Below are 14,730 nucleotides of genomic sequence, written 5' to 3' on the forward strand. Positions count from 1 at the left end.
TTATTTTTTGTGCAAAGTTGTGTGCAATTTTTTTCAATGTTTTTTTAATTTCCTTTTTCTTAAAGGGCAATACCAATGTCACCGATGCATTCATTCTTAGAAAAGTTCATTATGATGATTTTGACTTGCTTTTTCATTTTCATTTTCTTGTTAACACGTAATACCAATGTTAGTAATTCATTATTCCTTAAAATTTTCATTTTCTGATTTTATTTCAGTTTCATCTTCTTTCTTCTGTAGGGTTAATACTAGAGTCACTAATGCATTCTTCTCATGAAACTTCTTATTTGCGAAAATTCCACAACTATATGATTATCCCTGCAAATTCTAAAAGCATGCAATTTATGTGTAAATTATGTGCTAACAATTTCACTATTTTTTAATTCATTTCTACTTAAAGGTCAATACCAATTATACTAATTCATTCTTCCTCAAAAGATTTCATTATTTAAATTTTACTTTACTTTTTATTTCATATTTTTTTCTTAAGGATAATACCAATGCCACAAATTAACTCCATATTATTTTCATATTCTTTTCTTTTTGGCAAAAATTCGTCCATTACTATATGATTATTTTGGCATATTATAAAAACCATAATTTATGTTTAAATTTTTTTATTTTTTTATGTTTCTTAATTTTCTTTCTTCTTAAAGGGTAATACCAATGCCACTAATTCATTCCTTTTTAGATTTTTTTTGCACAAAGTCCACAATTATATGCTTCTTATCGTGTATTATGAAAAAGCTCAATTTATGTGTAAATTGTGTCAATATTTGTCATTTTTTATTTTCTTTCTTCTTGAATAAAAATACCAATGCCACTAATTCATTCTCTCTAAGAAAACTTCTTTTTTGCGAAATGACTATTACTTGCTTATTCTTGCATATTATAAAATAATAATTTATGTGTACATTGTATGCAAAAAATTATTTTCTTTACTTTAAAGGGGAAAAATAAATGCCACTAATCCATTCCTTCTTTGCAAATTCTATTTTGAATAATTCTACCATTGTATGCACATTCTTGAATGATATAAAAAGCATGAATTATGCGTAGATTTTGTCATTCTTTTTAAATTTATTTCATTCCCTTTCTTCTTGATGGGTAGTACAATTTCTTTTTTCATTCATTCTTCTCTCTTATTTAATTTCATTTTTGTATGCAAGTCTAGTGGGACTAAAAATCCTCGAGAAAGTGGGATTTTTTATGTTCTAATATGTTACACATAGTTTCATTTTATTTTAGATTTGTATTTGTTTAATTTAGGGGTAATCTACTCCCATGATTCATTTATCTTGTTCACCTTGATTTTTCATTTGTTCAAATTTCTATCAAGTAACCCATTCCTAGAATTTTCTTCTATTGAAAGAACATTGTTGTTGTTTTTTCTGCCTTTGAGAAGTCGTAATCGGTTTAGCGCGGAGTAGACTTTTTCAGCCTAATTGGTATTTTTTAGTATTGTGGTCATCTTTCTGAGTAAATTCACGAGTTAGGTTGTGTGAGGGAAATAAACTGAATCAAAATTGTAGTCAGTTGGTTTTTGTTGTATATGGTTGTTTGTTTTGTTTGATATGAATTGAATGGCAGCTGAAAATGTGGTTGACCAAGACGAAATTTTAGTCATCTGGCCATTAGTCGGTCCCTTAAATATATATGCCATACACATGCTACATATAGTATTTTTTCCGAATTTTAAGAATGGCCTCTTTTATGGATTTATGCACAAATAAATAAATAAAATTCATGCTAGGCATAGTCTATAGAAAAAAATGACATTTGATAACTTGTAAAGCTAACCTTAGTTGTTGTCAATTTTCCAAGACCAAGTAGGTGCAACAAAAATTGTGTGGTAGAACCATTTATAGTCAATGTCAGAAACATAATGCCACCAGTCAAGAACACAAACTGCAAAACATTTATAATATCAACGAAGCTCGAATGAATATTTCATATGTAGTTTCTAGGAAAAAGGAAAGGACATATACCATTGTTCCAACTTCTGGTTTAAGATAAGGTTGAACTGCATCACTAGCATGCTAGTAAAAGTATTCCAATAAATATATTTGAAAATTATACAACATGTTAGTTTAAGAAAAGATGTAGACAAACATAATGGTAAAACAGATGAGTGACGATAGATGGCATTGGCGCAAGAAAATTAACTTACTTTAACAGATAGAGAGAGTGATAGAGCAACTGCCCCTCGCAGCCCTGACCAAACAAGAACTATTGCTTCTTTGACGTCCATGCCATACCCAAAGTGACGCAACAATGGATACAAGACAATGACAACCAATGCACGCGATATTTGCACATACACATAGAGGAGAAGAAGGAACCCCCATGGAGTACCTAAAATAGCAAGAGATAAGAGCCTTATATGGACAACACAAAGATGGGTTAGAACCAAGCTTGTAATTCCATGTGGAAATAAATTGTGTCAGACAGTCAGTTGTGTGCACTTGTCAGAGGATTTTGTCCAATGACTTTTGACTACTCGTGGCCATAATGAATAGGAAGATTACACATTGCACCATCATAAGCATGATGATAGTGGCACATGATGAATGGATAAAAAACAAATGATCTATAACCCATTCGTGGAAAATTTAGTAAACTTTAAAAAAACAATTGGTAATGGTCAGAAGTAATCCGTAGATAAGTAGCCCACGTTGGATGAAAACATGTTAACACAACCCGATCTAAGAACAAATGTGAATTGATCTTCGTAAGCTCATGAAACATAGTAGTGATTGATCTTTGATAACTCTTGAACAAGTCTCTACAACAAAATCCAAATTTCACAGAAGCGGATGGATATGTCTCAAATAGTAAGAAGATAAATTTATGAAGTTAAATTATCGAGGCCTTTGATACTAGTAAGTCTAGTATTAGATAACTACCATCACATTACCAAAATTGAATCCCCGCAAATACCCCAAAAATAAAGAAATGCACAAATTGTAAATGGTAGACGCATAACCTGATGGACTTACGCAACTACTTTCACTATTAAAAATAATCTTTAAACTCTGAGTCTCTGACATGTCGGTGTTGTAAGGTCAAAAGTCTAGTTTTATTCAAGTAAGAAAGGTCTACTATATGGGGGGGGGGGGTTCAACAGAGTCGATACATTCCACCCAGCTTGTTTTGTCCCATGGTGCAGAAGCTCAAAAAACAGCACATGTCTTAAAAGCCCAAGTTCCAAACATATGTGGCATGTATTTATTTATTTGCAATACCATGATGAATGGTAAAATGATTTCACACATGATAGCAGAAAACAAACAAAAATCTTGTGGAAGTCTAGTGGAAGTGCTTACATAGTGCCTTTTGATTAACAATGAAAAGTATATACAGATACATGAATATCCATACCATGCCTCTCAAAATGGATATTATCTTGTAGTACACCATCTGCAATAATAACCCCACTGGTGGGAATTCAGATGTATTAAACATTATGGAAGTATCCATATTAAAAACAATATCGTACCAAACAAAAGCAAGCATGGTTTAGTTTAGCCAGGCAAAAACTAAAATATCAGAAAGTATTATTTTTATATATGTACAAAAGTTCAAAAAAGTTGTTGATACCTCAGTATGAAAATGAGTGTGTTCGCAATGTAAGCAACAATCTCCCTGAATACAAGTACAAAATAGTAATCAGACATGAAGTTCACACGTCTCATAAAACATAGAAAGAAAATCTAGCATGAATTGGGAAATCTTGTGTGTCTCCAACAGGGAGAGCACACATTTTTATTACCACATGTTTGCACTTTAGCCCTCATAGAAGTTACCATTACAAAGACACTCCAAGAGAATAAATAAGTCCAATATATGATGTCTTAAATTTGAATTCATAATAATGCATAATTTACTATGAACTAAAGGATCCCAATGTACATTCTATAAACAAATTTTGTCTGAAAAGAAAGAGACAACAATGCAATACCAACACTTTGCCATAAACAATAAAATTTGTTGTTGATGCTTCCGGGTGTCGTTTAAAATAATCATGCAATTTAATTTGGTATTATGGACTCGGCAATAAGTTATGAATGCCATTTCAGGCCATTGATGATTAAATTACATGGTTATTGAAAACTATTTATACAAATCTAAAGTTTAGACAAATTAATAACAAGCTTCTACTAGTCAAATCTCATTTACTATATTTATGAGAGCAAATGGTATAAATATAAATCTACTAAATCTCAGGCTATGCTCATTGAAATAGAGGATGAACGGCCTCATGGTATTGATTTGATACATGATCAACAATGAACAAATTAATATATTTGCCTAGGAGTATTAATGATGATGATAATATGTTGAGAACTTTGATCTTTGCTGACAATAGAGAGTGGCGTATATTGCTTGAACATACCAGAAATGATGTAATATTTGTTGGCCATCACCCTTAAAACAAGCTTTTGCAAAACCAGCATAAAACCTATCAACCTCACAAATTCAGTATTTGAGGGGAGATTGTAGAATATTCTAATCAGAATGTAAAGACAAGTATTACTAACATCCCCAAGGTCATGACAGCCAAGACACCAGAGACCTCCAATGCATCTTGCGCCTGATACCAACAAATATTAGCAACAGAAAATAGCTCACAAAAAACTAGAGGCCTGATCAGTGATAACATCTTAAGGAATCTCCAAAAAGCCAACCCTCAAATCGCCCGCATATGTCTGGACTAAGCTGTCCGGGCACACTTTTCCATCCAACATGGACCGTACACATTCGCAAATGGGTCCAAGTGTTCGTTTTCACACAAACTGGAAAGGAACTAGGGTGCTTTGCAGGCGTCCGGGCCTCCGCCACGTAGGAATCCGACACCCCTGGGCCACCCAAAACCACACCCTGAGCACGTGTCTTTGTCCCTTCCCCCTTGCTCTCCTTTGCTATGAATTCGCTTCCTTCCTAGCCGAAGCCGTCGCTGTACCACCTCGGCCGCCTGCCATACCCTTGTCGGACCTTCGCCACGCCACCTGTCGCCGCGCCGCTTTGCCTAGGCCACTACTTTACCTCTTATAAGTTCAGCGCGCAGGTCATCCATGCGGGTCACGATGCTCGGTAAGTGTTTGGCAAAATCCCCATGCTATTTTTGTGACGTTTTTTCTCCCTTATTATAGAAGCAACAGATTCAGACATGGAATACTTGTATGAGAACTACGCTAAGCCTTCCAACGACTCAACTAATAAGCATGACTATGTGGATGAAACAACGATGATGCAGGTGGTCCTTTTAGACGCGGAGCATGCGGAAGAGCATGCTCTCAATTTTAAAGGTCATCGAGTGCTGAATCAAAATAGGGCACGGGGGAATTTGATGCGGATGGGTGACTACTTTGCCTGTGATGCCCTATTCACATACAATTTTTGCCAGTGCTTTCGAATGCGGAAAAATGTGTTTGATTGCCTCTACAATGGCGTCTGGCCTACGATGACTACTTCATCCTGAGGAAGGGTGTCGTAGGAAGAATTGAATTATTTGGTTACCAGAAGTGCACGTCTACATTTCAAACGCATGCATATGTCACAGCCATAGATTTTTGGGTCGAGTACCTCTGTATGTCCAACAGCACATACAGAGACACCATGGTCAGATTTTCTACTACGATGGTCGAGGTGTTTGGACCTCACTACTTGAGAGAATCAACTTTCGCAGACAACGAAAGGCTCATGGCACTCTCGAAAGCAAGATGATGGCCAGTATCCATATATCTCTTGATTGCATGCACTGGAGATGGATGAACTGCCCATATGCTCTACAAGGGCAATATAAAGGCCAAGTTAAGAAGCCCACCATCATTTTTGAAATTGCATGACAGGGCCGCTGCACTTGACACGCTTTCTTTGGCATACCCAGGTCTCACAATGACATTAATGTATTGCAACGGTCTCCATTGTTTGCTAAGTTAACTGAAGGACAAGCTCTTCCGTGCAACAACACTGTCAATGGGCATGACTACAACAAGGGCTACCGTCCGGTTAATGGCTATCCTCCATGGGCGACCTTCATTGAGACCATATCTGATCCATTTGGTCAGAAAAGATCTCACTTTGCCCAAAGACAAGAAGGAGCTAGAAAAGATGTGGAGAGGGCATTTGGAGTGCTCCAAAATGTTTTGTAGTTGTTTAAGGACCTGCAAATATATGGGATCCGGAGACCTTGTGGGAGATGATGACATGTGTTATCATGCACAACATGGTCGCGGATGATGAGGCTGAAGATCCTGCCGGAGGTCCACTTTGAGAACAAGGGTGATCCTATCCAACTTCCACATCAAAATCCCACCACATGTGATGATTTTGTCCAAATTCATCACAAATTCGGCATCAAAAAACTCATGAGCAGCTTCAGAAAGATCTGATTGAGCATTTGTGGGCGCTTAAATGGGACAACCAGAACATATGTGCGAGTTGAATTCAAGTTTGAACTACTTTATTTCAAAACTTAGTTGGATTGTAGTATTTACATTTGAACTAGCGCCGCATTTTAATGTTTTCACTCATCGAAGACTTGATATGTTATTATTTGAGTGTTGCGGAATTAAAAGAAACAGGGCGGATGTTTGGGGGACAATGTTGGATGGCCGGCTCCCGTATCTGGGTCTGCAGACAGATATTGTGTCCGTTTTGGGGGCGCATTGGAGATGCCCCTAAATGGTCTGGAATTTGTCTTGCAGCAGACATTAGAGGGAAAAAAGTCATGCACAAGCAATGAAAGCTCCAATCAAGAATATTGATATTTATTTATCCGAGACAAACATGACAGCTCATATGGATTTAAGCATGATAACTTCAGTTTAATGGTACACAGTTAATGAGTCCAAAAGCTGGAAAGAAAGTAAACTGGATGGACTAGGTTAGAAATGACAACTGGACCATCTCTTGGTATATTAAAATCTAGAACTCTATTCCTCATCATTTTTACTGGAAAAGCCAACATTCATTTTTAGAGTTTCAGCTCCCCACCCCCACCCCCCGAACCCTATAAAAATGCATCAATTGATGCAGAGGCCCGGATTGTTGACCTCCTTTTCAAGAGAGAGAAAAATCAGTTTACAAGCAAAATTACATTCCAGATGTTGCAAAAAGGACTGCTTGACAATCATTCCATGACTGGAACTGGAATTTTTTTAAGGCAGTGAACTATTTCAAAACAGTGAGCAAATCATGTCCTGGTAGACAAATATGAGAGTTTGATATGTTTGTTATCAGATTATCTTACAGTGAAGAAGGCAATATAGCTGGCAGCGAGAGTAAGTGAAATCTCTATGATTGTATCATTGAAAATAAAGCTCTGCCATAGTACTGATGCAATTCCAAACGCAAGGCCCAGAGCAACACTGGTCAAAGAAAATACTGATTAGCATAGTAGCATGGCTTTGTATCATCTAGTTCAAACTTATATATTGTTCACATACGCTCCAAATGAAACTTCTGACAAGAACTTTAATATGGACCCTGCATCAAAAGTTCTTCCAAGCACCATGCGATAGAATAACTGATAGACAACAATGGCAGTCCTATGAAAATGCAAGGTCATTTAGTAATCTCACATGAAACTGTACTTGTATAATAAATACTTCAAAACTTGGTGCGAAGCATACATTCCAAAGTGCTTCTCCTAATAATGTCTAGACACATCTAACATAACACAAAAACTTGTAATCTATATATTGAGTAACTCATTCTAATTTGGTTCACCAGAATGGAATTGCTCATAGAGGAACAGAGAGACAAACAGGAAAACAAGCATGCAGTCTAAGAATCAAAAGATGAACAATTCGTGGGCCATAGTACCATACCCATCATTCATTAAGGATTCTCCTTCAATTATTGTACTAAGCTTTTTACTCGCACCTAGGTCTTTTAGAAGTGCAACCACAGCAACGGGATCGGTTGCACTAAGAAGTCCACCAAACAGGAATGATGTTTCCCAGTTCCAACCGTATGGTAAAGTAAGCTGTGGAAAATTGACTAGCTAGTCTCAGAACAATGAAAGCAATGGCCTAAGCCTGTTATTAATCCAAGTACATACCTTTACAGCAGTGCCAAGCAAAAATGTTGAGATCACCACACCAGGAACAGCAAGTAACAACATCTGTGCCATGCATTTCTGCAAAGTAAATAGTTTAGCATACACTGAAAAAACATACATGCAACTGTAATGCTATATAAAAATTTAGAACAAATAACTGGCAGGGAAGAGATAGGTATTAACACAACCAAAACTACAAACGTTTATGATCCTGACTGCAAGAAAAGTTAGAGAAGCGAAAAGTGAGGTGTGGATTATGGTTACCAAAGATTATCTGCATCGAGGGTCGTACTAAGGGGCAGTCACCTTATGACTGTTTTTCCCATTTTGGGAAAATTCTCCTATTCCCTTTTGGTTTGGTGCCGGTATTCCACCTGGCGCGTGCTGTAGTATCACTTTGGCATGCGCAAAAGCAGCCAAAAGAAAAGCATGCATGCTTCAGAAATGTTGAAGTTATAGAATATTCAGCTTTAACTTCAAAATTTTGAACTTTTAGAAAACTAGGAATTTCAACTTTTACAAATTTCACGAGTACAAAAGGTCGACTTGGCTAGACCTGTTCACCCGTCGGGCCGAGGCAAGCTCGGGCTGAGCCAGGCCAAGCCTGACCCGAACCCAAAAGCCCGATGGGTGAGAGAAAAGACGAGTAAAAAAAAAGTGTCCATATTAGCATCGTATGCACAGCATTTTCGGGGGAGAAATGGCATGCATGAGGCCCCACCCACGTCGCGGCAGTGGCCTGTATCCAATTCGCGCTGTGACCGTGCCCGCGGTCCGCCGTCAAGGAGCAAACTCACGTATCAAAGTACGCTCAAAAAAAAAAAAACTCACGTATCAAAGCACCAGCTAGCTAGCTTATGAGTTATGACACCAACTGGATGGATAGCCTTGTTAAGATACCTTAATTTGGTGCACTTCCATGGAGAAGGAGCTCTCGAAGAGAAGGGCGGGAAGGAAAACAGCCAGAAGAAGATCAGGATTTATGGCAGCCCCTGCAGGCACGATCAGCAAGCACGATCAGCACTTGTGGTATACATCCAGTCTAGTCTAGTCCAGTCCAGGGTGGGCTTACGTACAGATACGAATGCCAGCTCCAAGCTTGCCCAGGCCATGCTTCGTTCCGTACTCTGAGCATCGGGGAGAGAAAACAAATTACAAACTGGCGTTAAGCGGAGGGTAAAGGACGAGCGGCAGACCAAGGCCTCCGAGGGAGACGCCGAGGACGAGGAGGGCGGCGGTGTAGGGGACGCGGGTGCCGCGGAGGAGGTGGCGGCAGCCGATGCCCAGCACGAGGGACACCCCAAAGAACAGCACGGCGTCGTCGGGGCTGGACCCGGGCTCCTCCATCGTCGCCTCGCCGCCGAGGAAGGAGGAACAAACCCAGGAGAGAGGAGAGCAGCACTACCACTTCCTTTCTTTTCTCTAGGGCTCTTCAACAGTTCCTGGAGAAGAACACGTACGAGCTGGCTTCATGCATATATAGATCATTTGTACGCTTTTGTTTTTTTCTCCCCTTGGAACTGAGGAATCGCACTGCTTTACGTATCGCTCACGACCGTTGCTTCGTTATGCTTAGTGAATGATGCATGTGCGCGTTGGAGACAGACCGCATACGATGCTTTGGTAACATGGACCATACGAATTGAACTCCCCCTCGGAAATGCTGTGCATATGATGCTTTGCTATCTAATGGTGGGACGATGTTGATATGGATCAGACAGATTGAACTCTCCCTTGAAAATGGTGTGCATACGATGCTTTGCTATCCAACGGTGCTGGTAGCACGCTAAAATGGACCATTCTTTCCATATCGAAGCTGCCGGCCGGGAATCGATCCACTTGGCTAGCTCTACTTTGGCCGTCAAATTTCCTCTATGTAACCACGGAAAACTATATACCGCTTAGTCACTACTGGAATCGGCGAGTTTATTGAGTGCACAACTCTTTGCTAAGTGTTTTTTGTCAGGTCATCGGCGAAGGACTTTTTAAACCTAAACCGAGTGCGCTTCAAAAATACTCAGCAAAATATGCACACTCGGCAAAGCCTGTGCTTTGTCGAGTAGAGGCCAGAAAACACTCGGCAAACGCAATGACACGTGTCCCTGCTCACCCCGGTTAACCGCGTGTGATGATGTGGCCTCGTTTGCTGACTGTTGCATGTCTACCATACGGCACTAAGCAATGTATTTTTATTTTCTTTTTAAAAATGCCGCACAATCTTGGCCGAATGCCCGCTATAAAACACTGACAAACTACCCTTTCTGCCCTTATATATCCTCCAGCATTCGAACATTTTCTCCCGCCCTGTCTTTCCCGGCCTTTCTCTCTCACCCTTTTTCCCGGCCTTCCTCTCATTATTCACTCTTTCCAGCCCTTTCTCTCCCCCTCTCTCTTTCGGCCCTTTCTCCACCCTCCCCCCTTTGTTTTCCGCCCTTGTTCTCCCGCTACTTTCTCTCGCTGAGTGTTTTCCCACCACTCCTCTTCTATCCTTTTTCTTTTGCCCACATGACCATACATATAACTTGAGGACTCTCTGGGGATATCACCTTCTCCATACAAGAATGGAATGACATCCTTTTGTTCGTCAAATACAAAACAACCGGATGAAAATGGTTTATTCAGCGGAGACTGGATATTATTTCACCATGATGTCCTCCATGGCCTTCACGAGCCTCCACTGAATATATACAGTCTCATCTGGTTGTTTTTTTGCACACGTGTTTTTGGTGATCCTTCTGTTGGTCAAATACGATAGTAACATGAAGATTCATTGGTTGATGCCATGCATCTTCTCCATACAATAACTGAAAAACATCACCCAGAGAATTTCTCACGCTACCATAGTATTTCACCATGATGTCCTCCATGCACTAGTAGAAAAGGGGCCATTTGTCCCGGTTCATAAGGCCCATCTGTCCCGGTTGGGGAACCGGGACTAAAGGGTCGTTACTAATGCCCTAGGTATTTAGTCCCGGTTCTTATACTAACTGGGACAGATGGGCCTCCACGTGGTTGCTCCGGCGAGCCCAGGCACGAGGGCCTTTGGTCCCGGTTGGTAGCACCAACCGGGACCAATAAGCTTCCACGCGTCAGCATTTCAGGGGCTGGTTTTTTTTTTGAAAGGAGGGTGGTTTTGGCGTTTTGGGGGTTAATTTAGGTTGGTATAGGTAGCTAATTAATAGAGATGTGTCCTCTCTTATCTCCGTGCTACTGCTACTGCGATGCCTAAACATGACTTAGATTGAAGTGAGGCAACATGTGGTGCATGTCGAAAGTAAAACTAATCCTAACTTGATCAAGTTTGGATTGTACTACTTTCGACATGCACCACATGCATGTTGCCTTCACTTCAATCCAATCCATGTTCATTTCACCTGCTGATATATAATAACTCTTCATGCTCGCATCATGCATCATCATATATAATAACAAGTCTACTAATCATCATCATACAACTTCTACTCGTCATTAATAACAAGTCATACGATCATCATCCTCATAGTCATCGAACCAACCCTACTTAATTGTTCTTAGCACATGATCATCAGTATTAGGTAGGACCTAAATACCCTCTTTAAGGTAAAATAGCATAAAACAATATAGACCCTAACTCTCCATTGTGGAGAATGGAGATCATCCTGTCTCCAATTCTTGCGCTTCGCTTCCTTTTGCTTCCAAGAACCTCCTTACAACTGTCCATACATTGTTTCCATCTTTTGATTTGCATGTCTCCATTCCTTTTAGAAATCTGGTATGGACAGTTGAGATTCGTAGGATGACCTGGATGTATGTTCAAAACATTAAGGCTACCTTTCTGATACATCAAATGAGGCACACAATTCTCTGGGATTATCTGTTGAAAAACATAGTAATAACTTCATAGTTAGCAATGATGTACTAGTTTTAGAAGTATGCAAAAGATGCACGGATGTCGTAATAGTAAAAAATCTTACCAGGGTATCTCCATGGTAGTTACCGTAGTTCAACACATGCACTAGTGGCACGTATTGACCATAATGTTGAGGAGTTTGATTGTAGATATTGTAATTCTCAATGTCAGTGCAAAATCTGACCAGATGATTTTTCTCCTTGTAAGTAAATTCGGAGCCATCCGTGTAGTGGGTTTTGTCTACCATCTCCCGCACATTCTTTGAAGAATGAAAATAAGCTGTCAATGGAAATAAGCTGTCAACTATTTTGAAATAAACAATATAAATTAGCTAATAACTATGTTTGAGAAACCCACATAGCGGTAGAATTGGAGGCGTATCAACAAGGACCCAAATGTCCATATTGTCTTGCTCGATTTCAGGATCACCAAGATCCATGGTGACAAGCATACCCTCATCAAAACCATACATCTTGCAAAGTGCTTCCATTTTTTGCAACCAAAATGGGTTACGCTCTCAGAATTGTACAGCTTTACTTCAAAATCCACATCATGATGAGTCCTTAGGTGAATTTTCTTTGTTTTGAAACTTTCATGGTCTTTAAAACCCATCCTCTCCAAGACATAGCGCCTTGCATGGCATGGGATAAGCTACTCGAATTGTAAAAGATGAAAATTACACGTTGAAATAGTTGTAGTCATGCTTAATTACGAAAAAACACTTGTCGTCGTTGCGTACCGTTTCAACATCGAAGGTCTCCTCGAGCTTAATGCTGAAGCGCCAATCATCGTCCAGGTGAGGCCTGTCGCAGAGACCTCGATCGTCGTGGCACCAGCTGCACTCCCCCAGGAGACTTTCGTCGTCTGATGACGACATTTCCTACGTTCATAATTCAAAAATTAAACTTGTACAATTAAATATATGTACTACAAAAACTAAATTAGATCATTATTATTCATCATGGGTTGACTATCGGTCTATCGAGTCTTTTCTTGAAAACTCTTAGCTCATGTGGTGTATATATTCGACTCTCGGTGATGGCCGCTCCTCACTTTGTCCCCGAGTGCATTACACCAAAATGTCTAGCACACAGGAACGAAGGAGAAGCGACCCCCACGACAACAGTCGGGATTCTTCGTCCTCTACTATATATATGGTGGAACTCTCCCTCACTGATTCCTCTCTGACATTTGCGACCGTCGGTGATGGTCGTTACTCCTTCTTGCCCTAGTGCATAACAAAGGTCTAGCACCCAGAGAAGAAGGAGAAACGACCCCCACGACAACAGTCGGGATTCTTCGTCCTCTCATATATATATATATATATATATATATATATATATATGTGTGTGTGTGTGTGTGTGTGTGTGTGTGTGTGTGTGTGTGTGTGTGTGTGTGTGGTGGAACTCTCCCTCACTGATTCCTCTCTGACATTTGCGACCGTCGGTGATGGTCATTACTCCTTCTTCCCCTGGTGCGTAACAAAGGTCTAACACCCGGAGAAGAAGGAGAAACGACCCCCACGACAACAGTCGGGCTTCTTCGTCCTCTCATATATGGTGGAGACTCGACAGACTTAAAGTCAACCCAAAATATCGTTTAATTATCTTTCTAAAAAAGGATTTGGCTGGTCTCACCTCGAGGTCGGAGGGGGTCGGTGACGGGGACGATGGCGGGGATGATGGAGGGGGGCTCCTAGATTTCTGCGAAAACAAAAACCCTATAAGCTATCAACTAATCATATGCATACGCCTTGCATAGTGCTCTCCAATTTTAGCATTCAAAGTAGGAGTAGTTTTCCAATTTGAGCCTCCACTGAATATATACAGTCTCATCTGGTTGTTTTTTTGCACACGTGTTTTTGGTGATCCTTCTGTTGGTCAAATACGATAGTAACATGAAGATTCATTGGTTGATGCCATGCATCTTCTCCATACAATAACTGAAAAACATCACCCAGAGAATTTCTCACGCTACCATAGTATTTCACCATGATGTCCTCCATGCACTAGTAGAAAAGGGGCCATTTGTCCCGGTTCATAAGGCCCATCTGTCCCGGTTGGGGAACCGGGACTAAAGGGTCGTTACTAATGCCCTAGGTATTTAGTCCCGGTTCTTATACTAACTGGGACAGATGGGCCTCCACGTGGTTGCTCCGGCGAGCCCAGGCACGAGGGCCTTTGGTCCCGGTTGGTAGCACCAACCGGGACCAATAAGCTTCCACGCGTCAGCATTTCAGGGGCTGGTTTTTTTTTTGAAAGGAGGGTGGTTTTGGCGTTTTGGGGGTTAATTTAGGTTGGTATAGGTAGCTAATTAATAGAGATGTGTCCTCTCTTATCTCCGTGCTACTGCTACTGCGATGCCTAAACATGACTTAGATTGAAGTGAGGCAACATGTGGTGCATGTCGAAAGTAAAACTAATCCTAACTTGATCAAGTTTGGATTGTACTACTTTCGACATGCACCACATGCATGTTGCCTTCACTTCAATCCAATCCATGTTCATTTCACCTGCTGATATATAATAACTCTTCATGCTCGCATCATGCATCATCATATATAATAACAAGTCTACTAATCATCATCATACAACTTCTACTCGTCATTAATAACAAGTCATACGATCATCATCCTCATAGTCATCGAACCAACCCTACTTAATTGTTCTTAGCACATGATCATCAGTATTAGGTAGGACCTAAATACCCTCTTTAAGGTAAAATAGCATAAAACAATATAGACCCTAACTCTCCATTGTGGAGAATGGAGATC

The 14,730-nt window shown here is 40.1% G+C and overlaps 1 protein-coding gene across 2 annotated transcripts; it reads right to left on the reverse strand.

The window, feature by feature from the left end:
- Positions 1-1,734: 1,734 nt before the first annotated feature.
- LOC147983021 (sodium/hydrogen exchanger 8-like) lies at positions 1,735-9,645 on the reverse strand. Of its 2 annotated transcripts, XM_087542790.1 has the most exons (14): positions 9,265-9,643; positions 9,145-9,195; positions 8,969-9,060; positions 8,069-8,146; positions 7,836-7,993; positions 7,452-7,553; positions 7,256-7,373; positions 4,542-4,594; positions 4,397-4,462; positions 3,601-3,645; positions 3,382-3,437; positions 2,171-2,355; positions 1,989-2,039; positions 1,735-1,908 (listed from the first exon to the last, which is right to left on the reverse strand). In XM_087542790.1, the coding sequence occupies exons 1-14, from the start codon at positions 9,413-9,415 to the stop codon at positions 1,750-1,752; spliced, it is 1,365 nt and encodes a 454-aa protein (XP_087398916.1). In that variant the 5' UTR covers positions 9,416-9,643; the 3' UTR covers positions 1,735-1,749. The 2 variants fall into 2 exon arrangements, with proteins under 2 accessions (XP_087398916.1, XP_087398917.1); XM_087542791.1 differs by lacking the exon at positions 7,452-7,553 and having other exon boundaries at positions 9,265-9,645.
- Positions 9,646-14,730: the final 5,085 nt, after the last annotated feature.

This window comes from Triticum urartu, chromosome 2A (assembly GCF_056163025.1).
Source record: "Triticum urartu cultivar PI428250 chromosome 2A, HENAU_Tu73, whole genome shotgun sequence".
In the NCBI taxonomy this organism is placed as follows: Eukaryota; Viridiplantae; Streptophyta; class Magnoliopsida; order Poales; family Poaceae; genus Triticum; species Triticum urartu.

Bases quoted from the DNA above. Each gene is read 5' to 3' on its own strand.
- LOC147983021 (XM_087542790.1), bottom strand. From the start codon at position 9,415: ATGGAGGAGCCCGGGTCCAGCCCCGACGACGCCGTGCTGTTCTTTGGG. The intron at 8,147-8,968 runs GTATCTTAACAA...TTTACTTTGCAG, and splicing joins TGGAAGTGCACCAAATTAAG to AAATGCATGGCACAGATGTT. The intron at 7,374-7,451 runs GTATGTGAACAA...TTCTTTGACCAG, and splicing joins TCAGAAGTTTCATTTGGAGC to TGTTGCTCTGGGCCTTGCGT.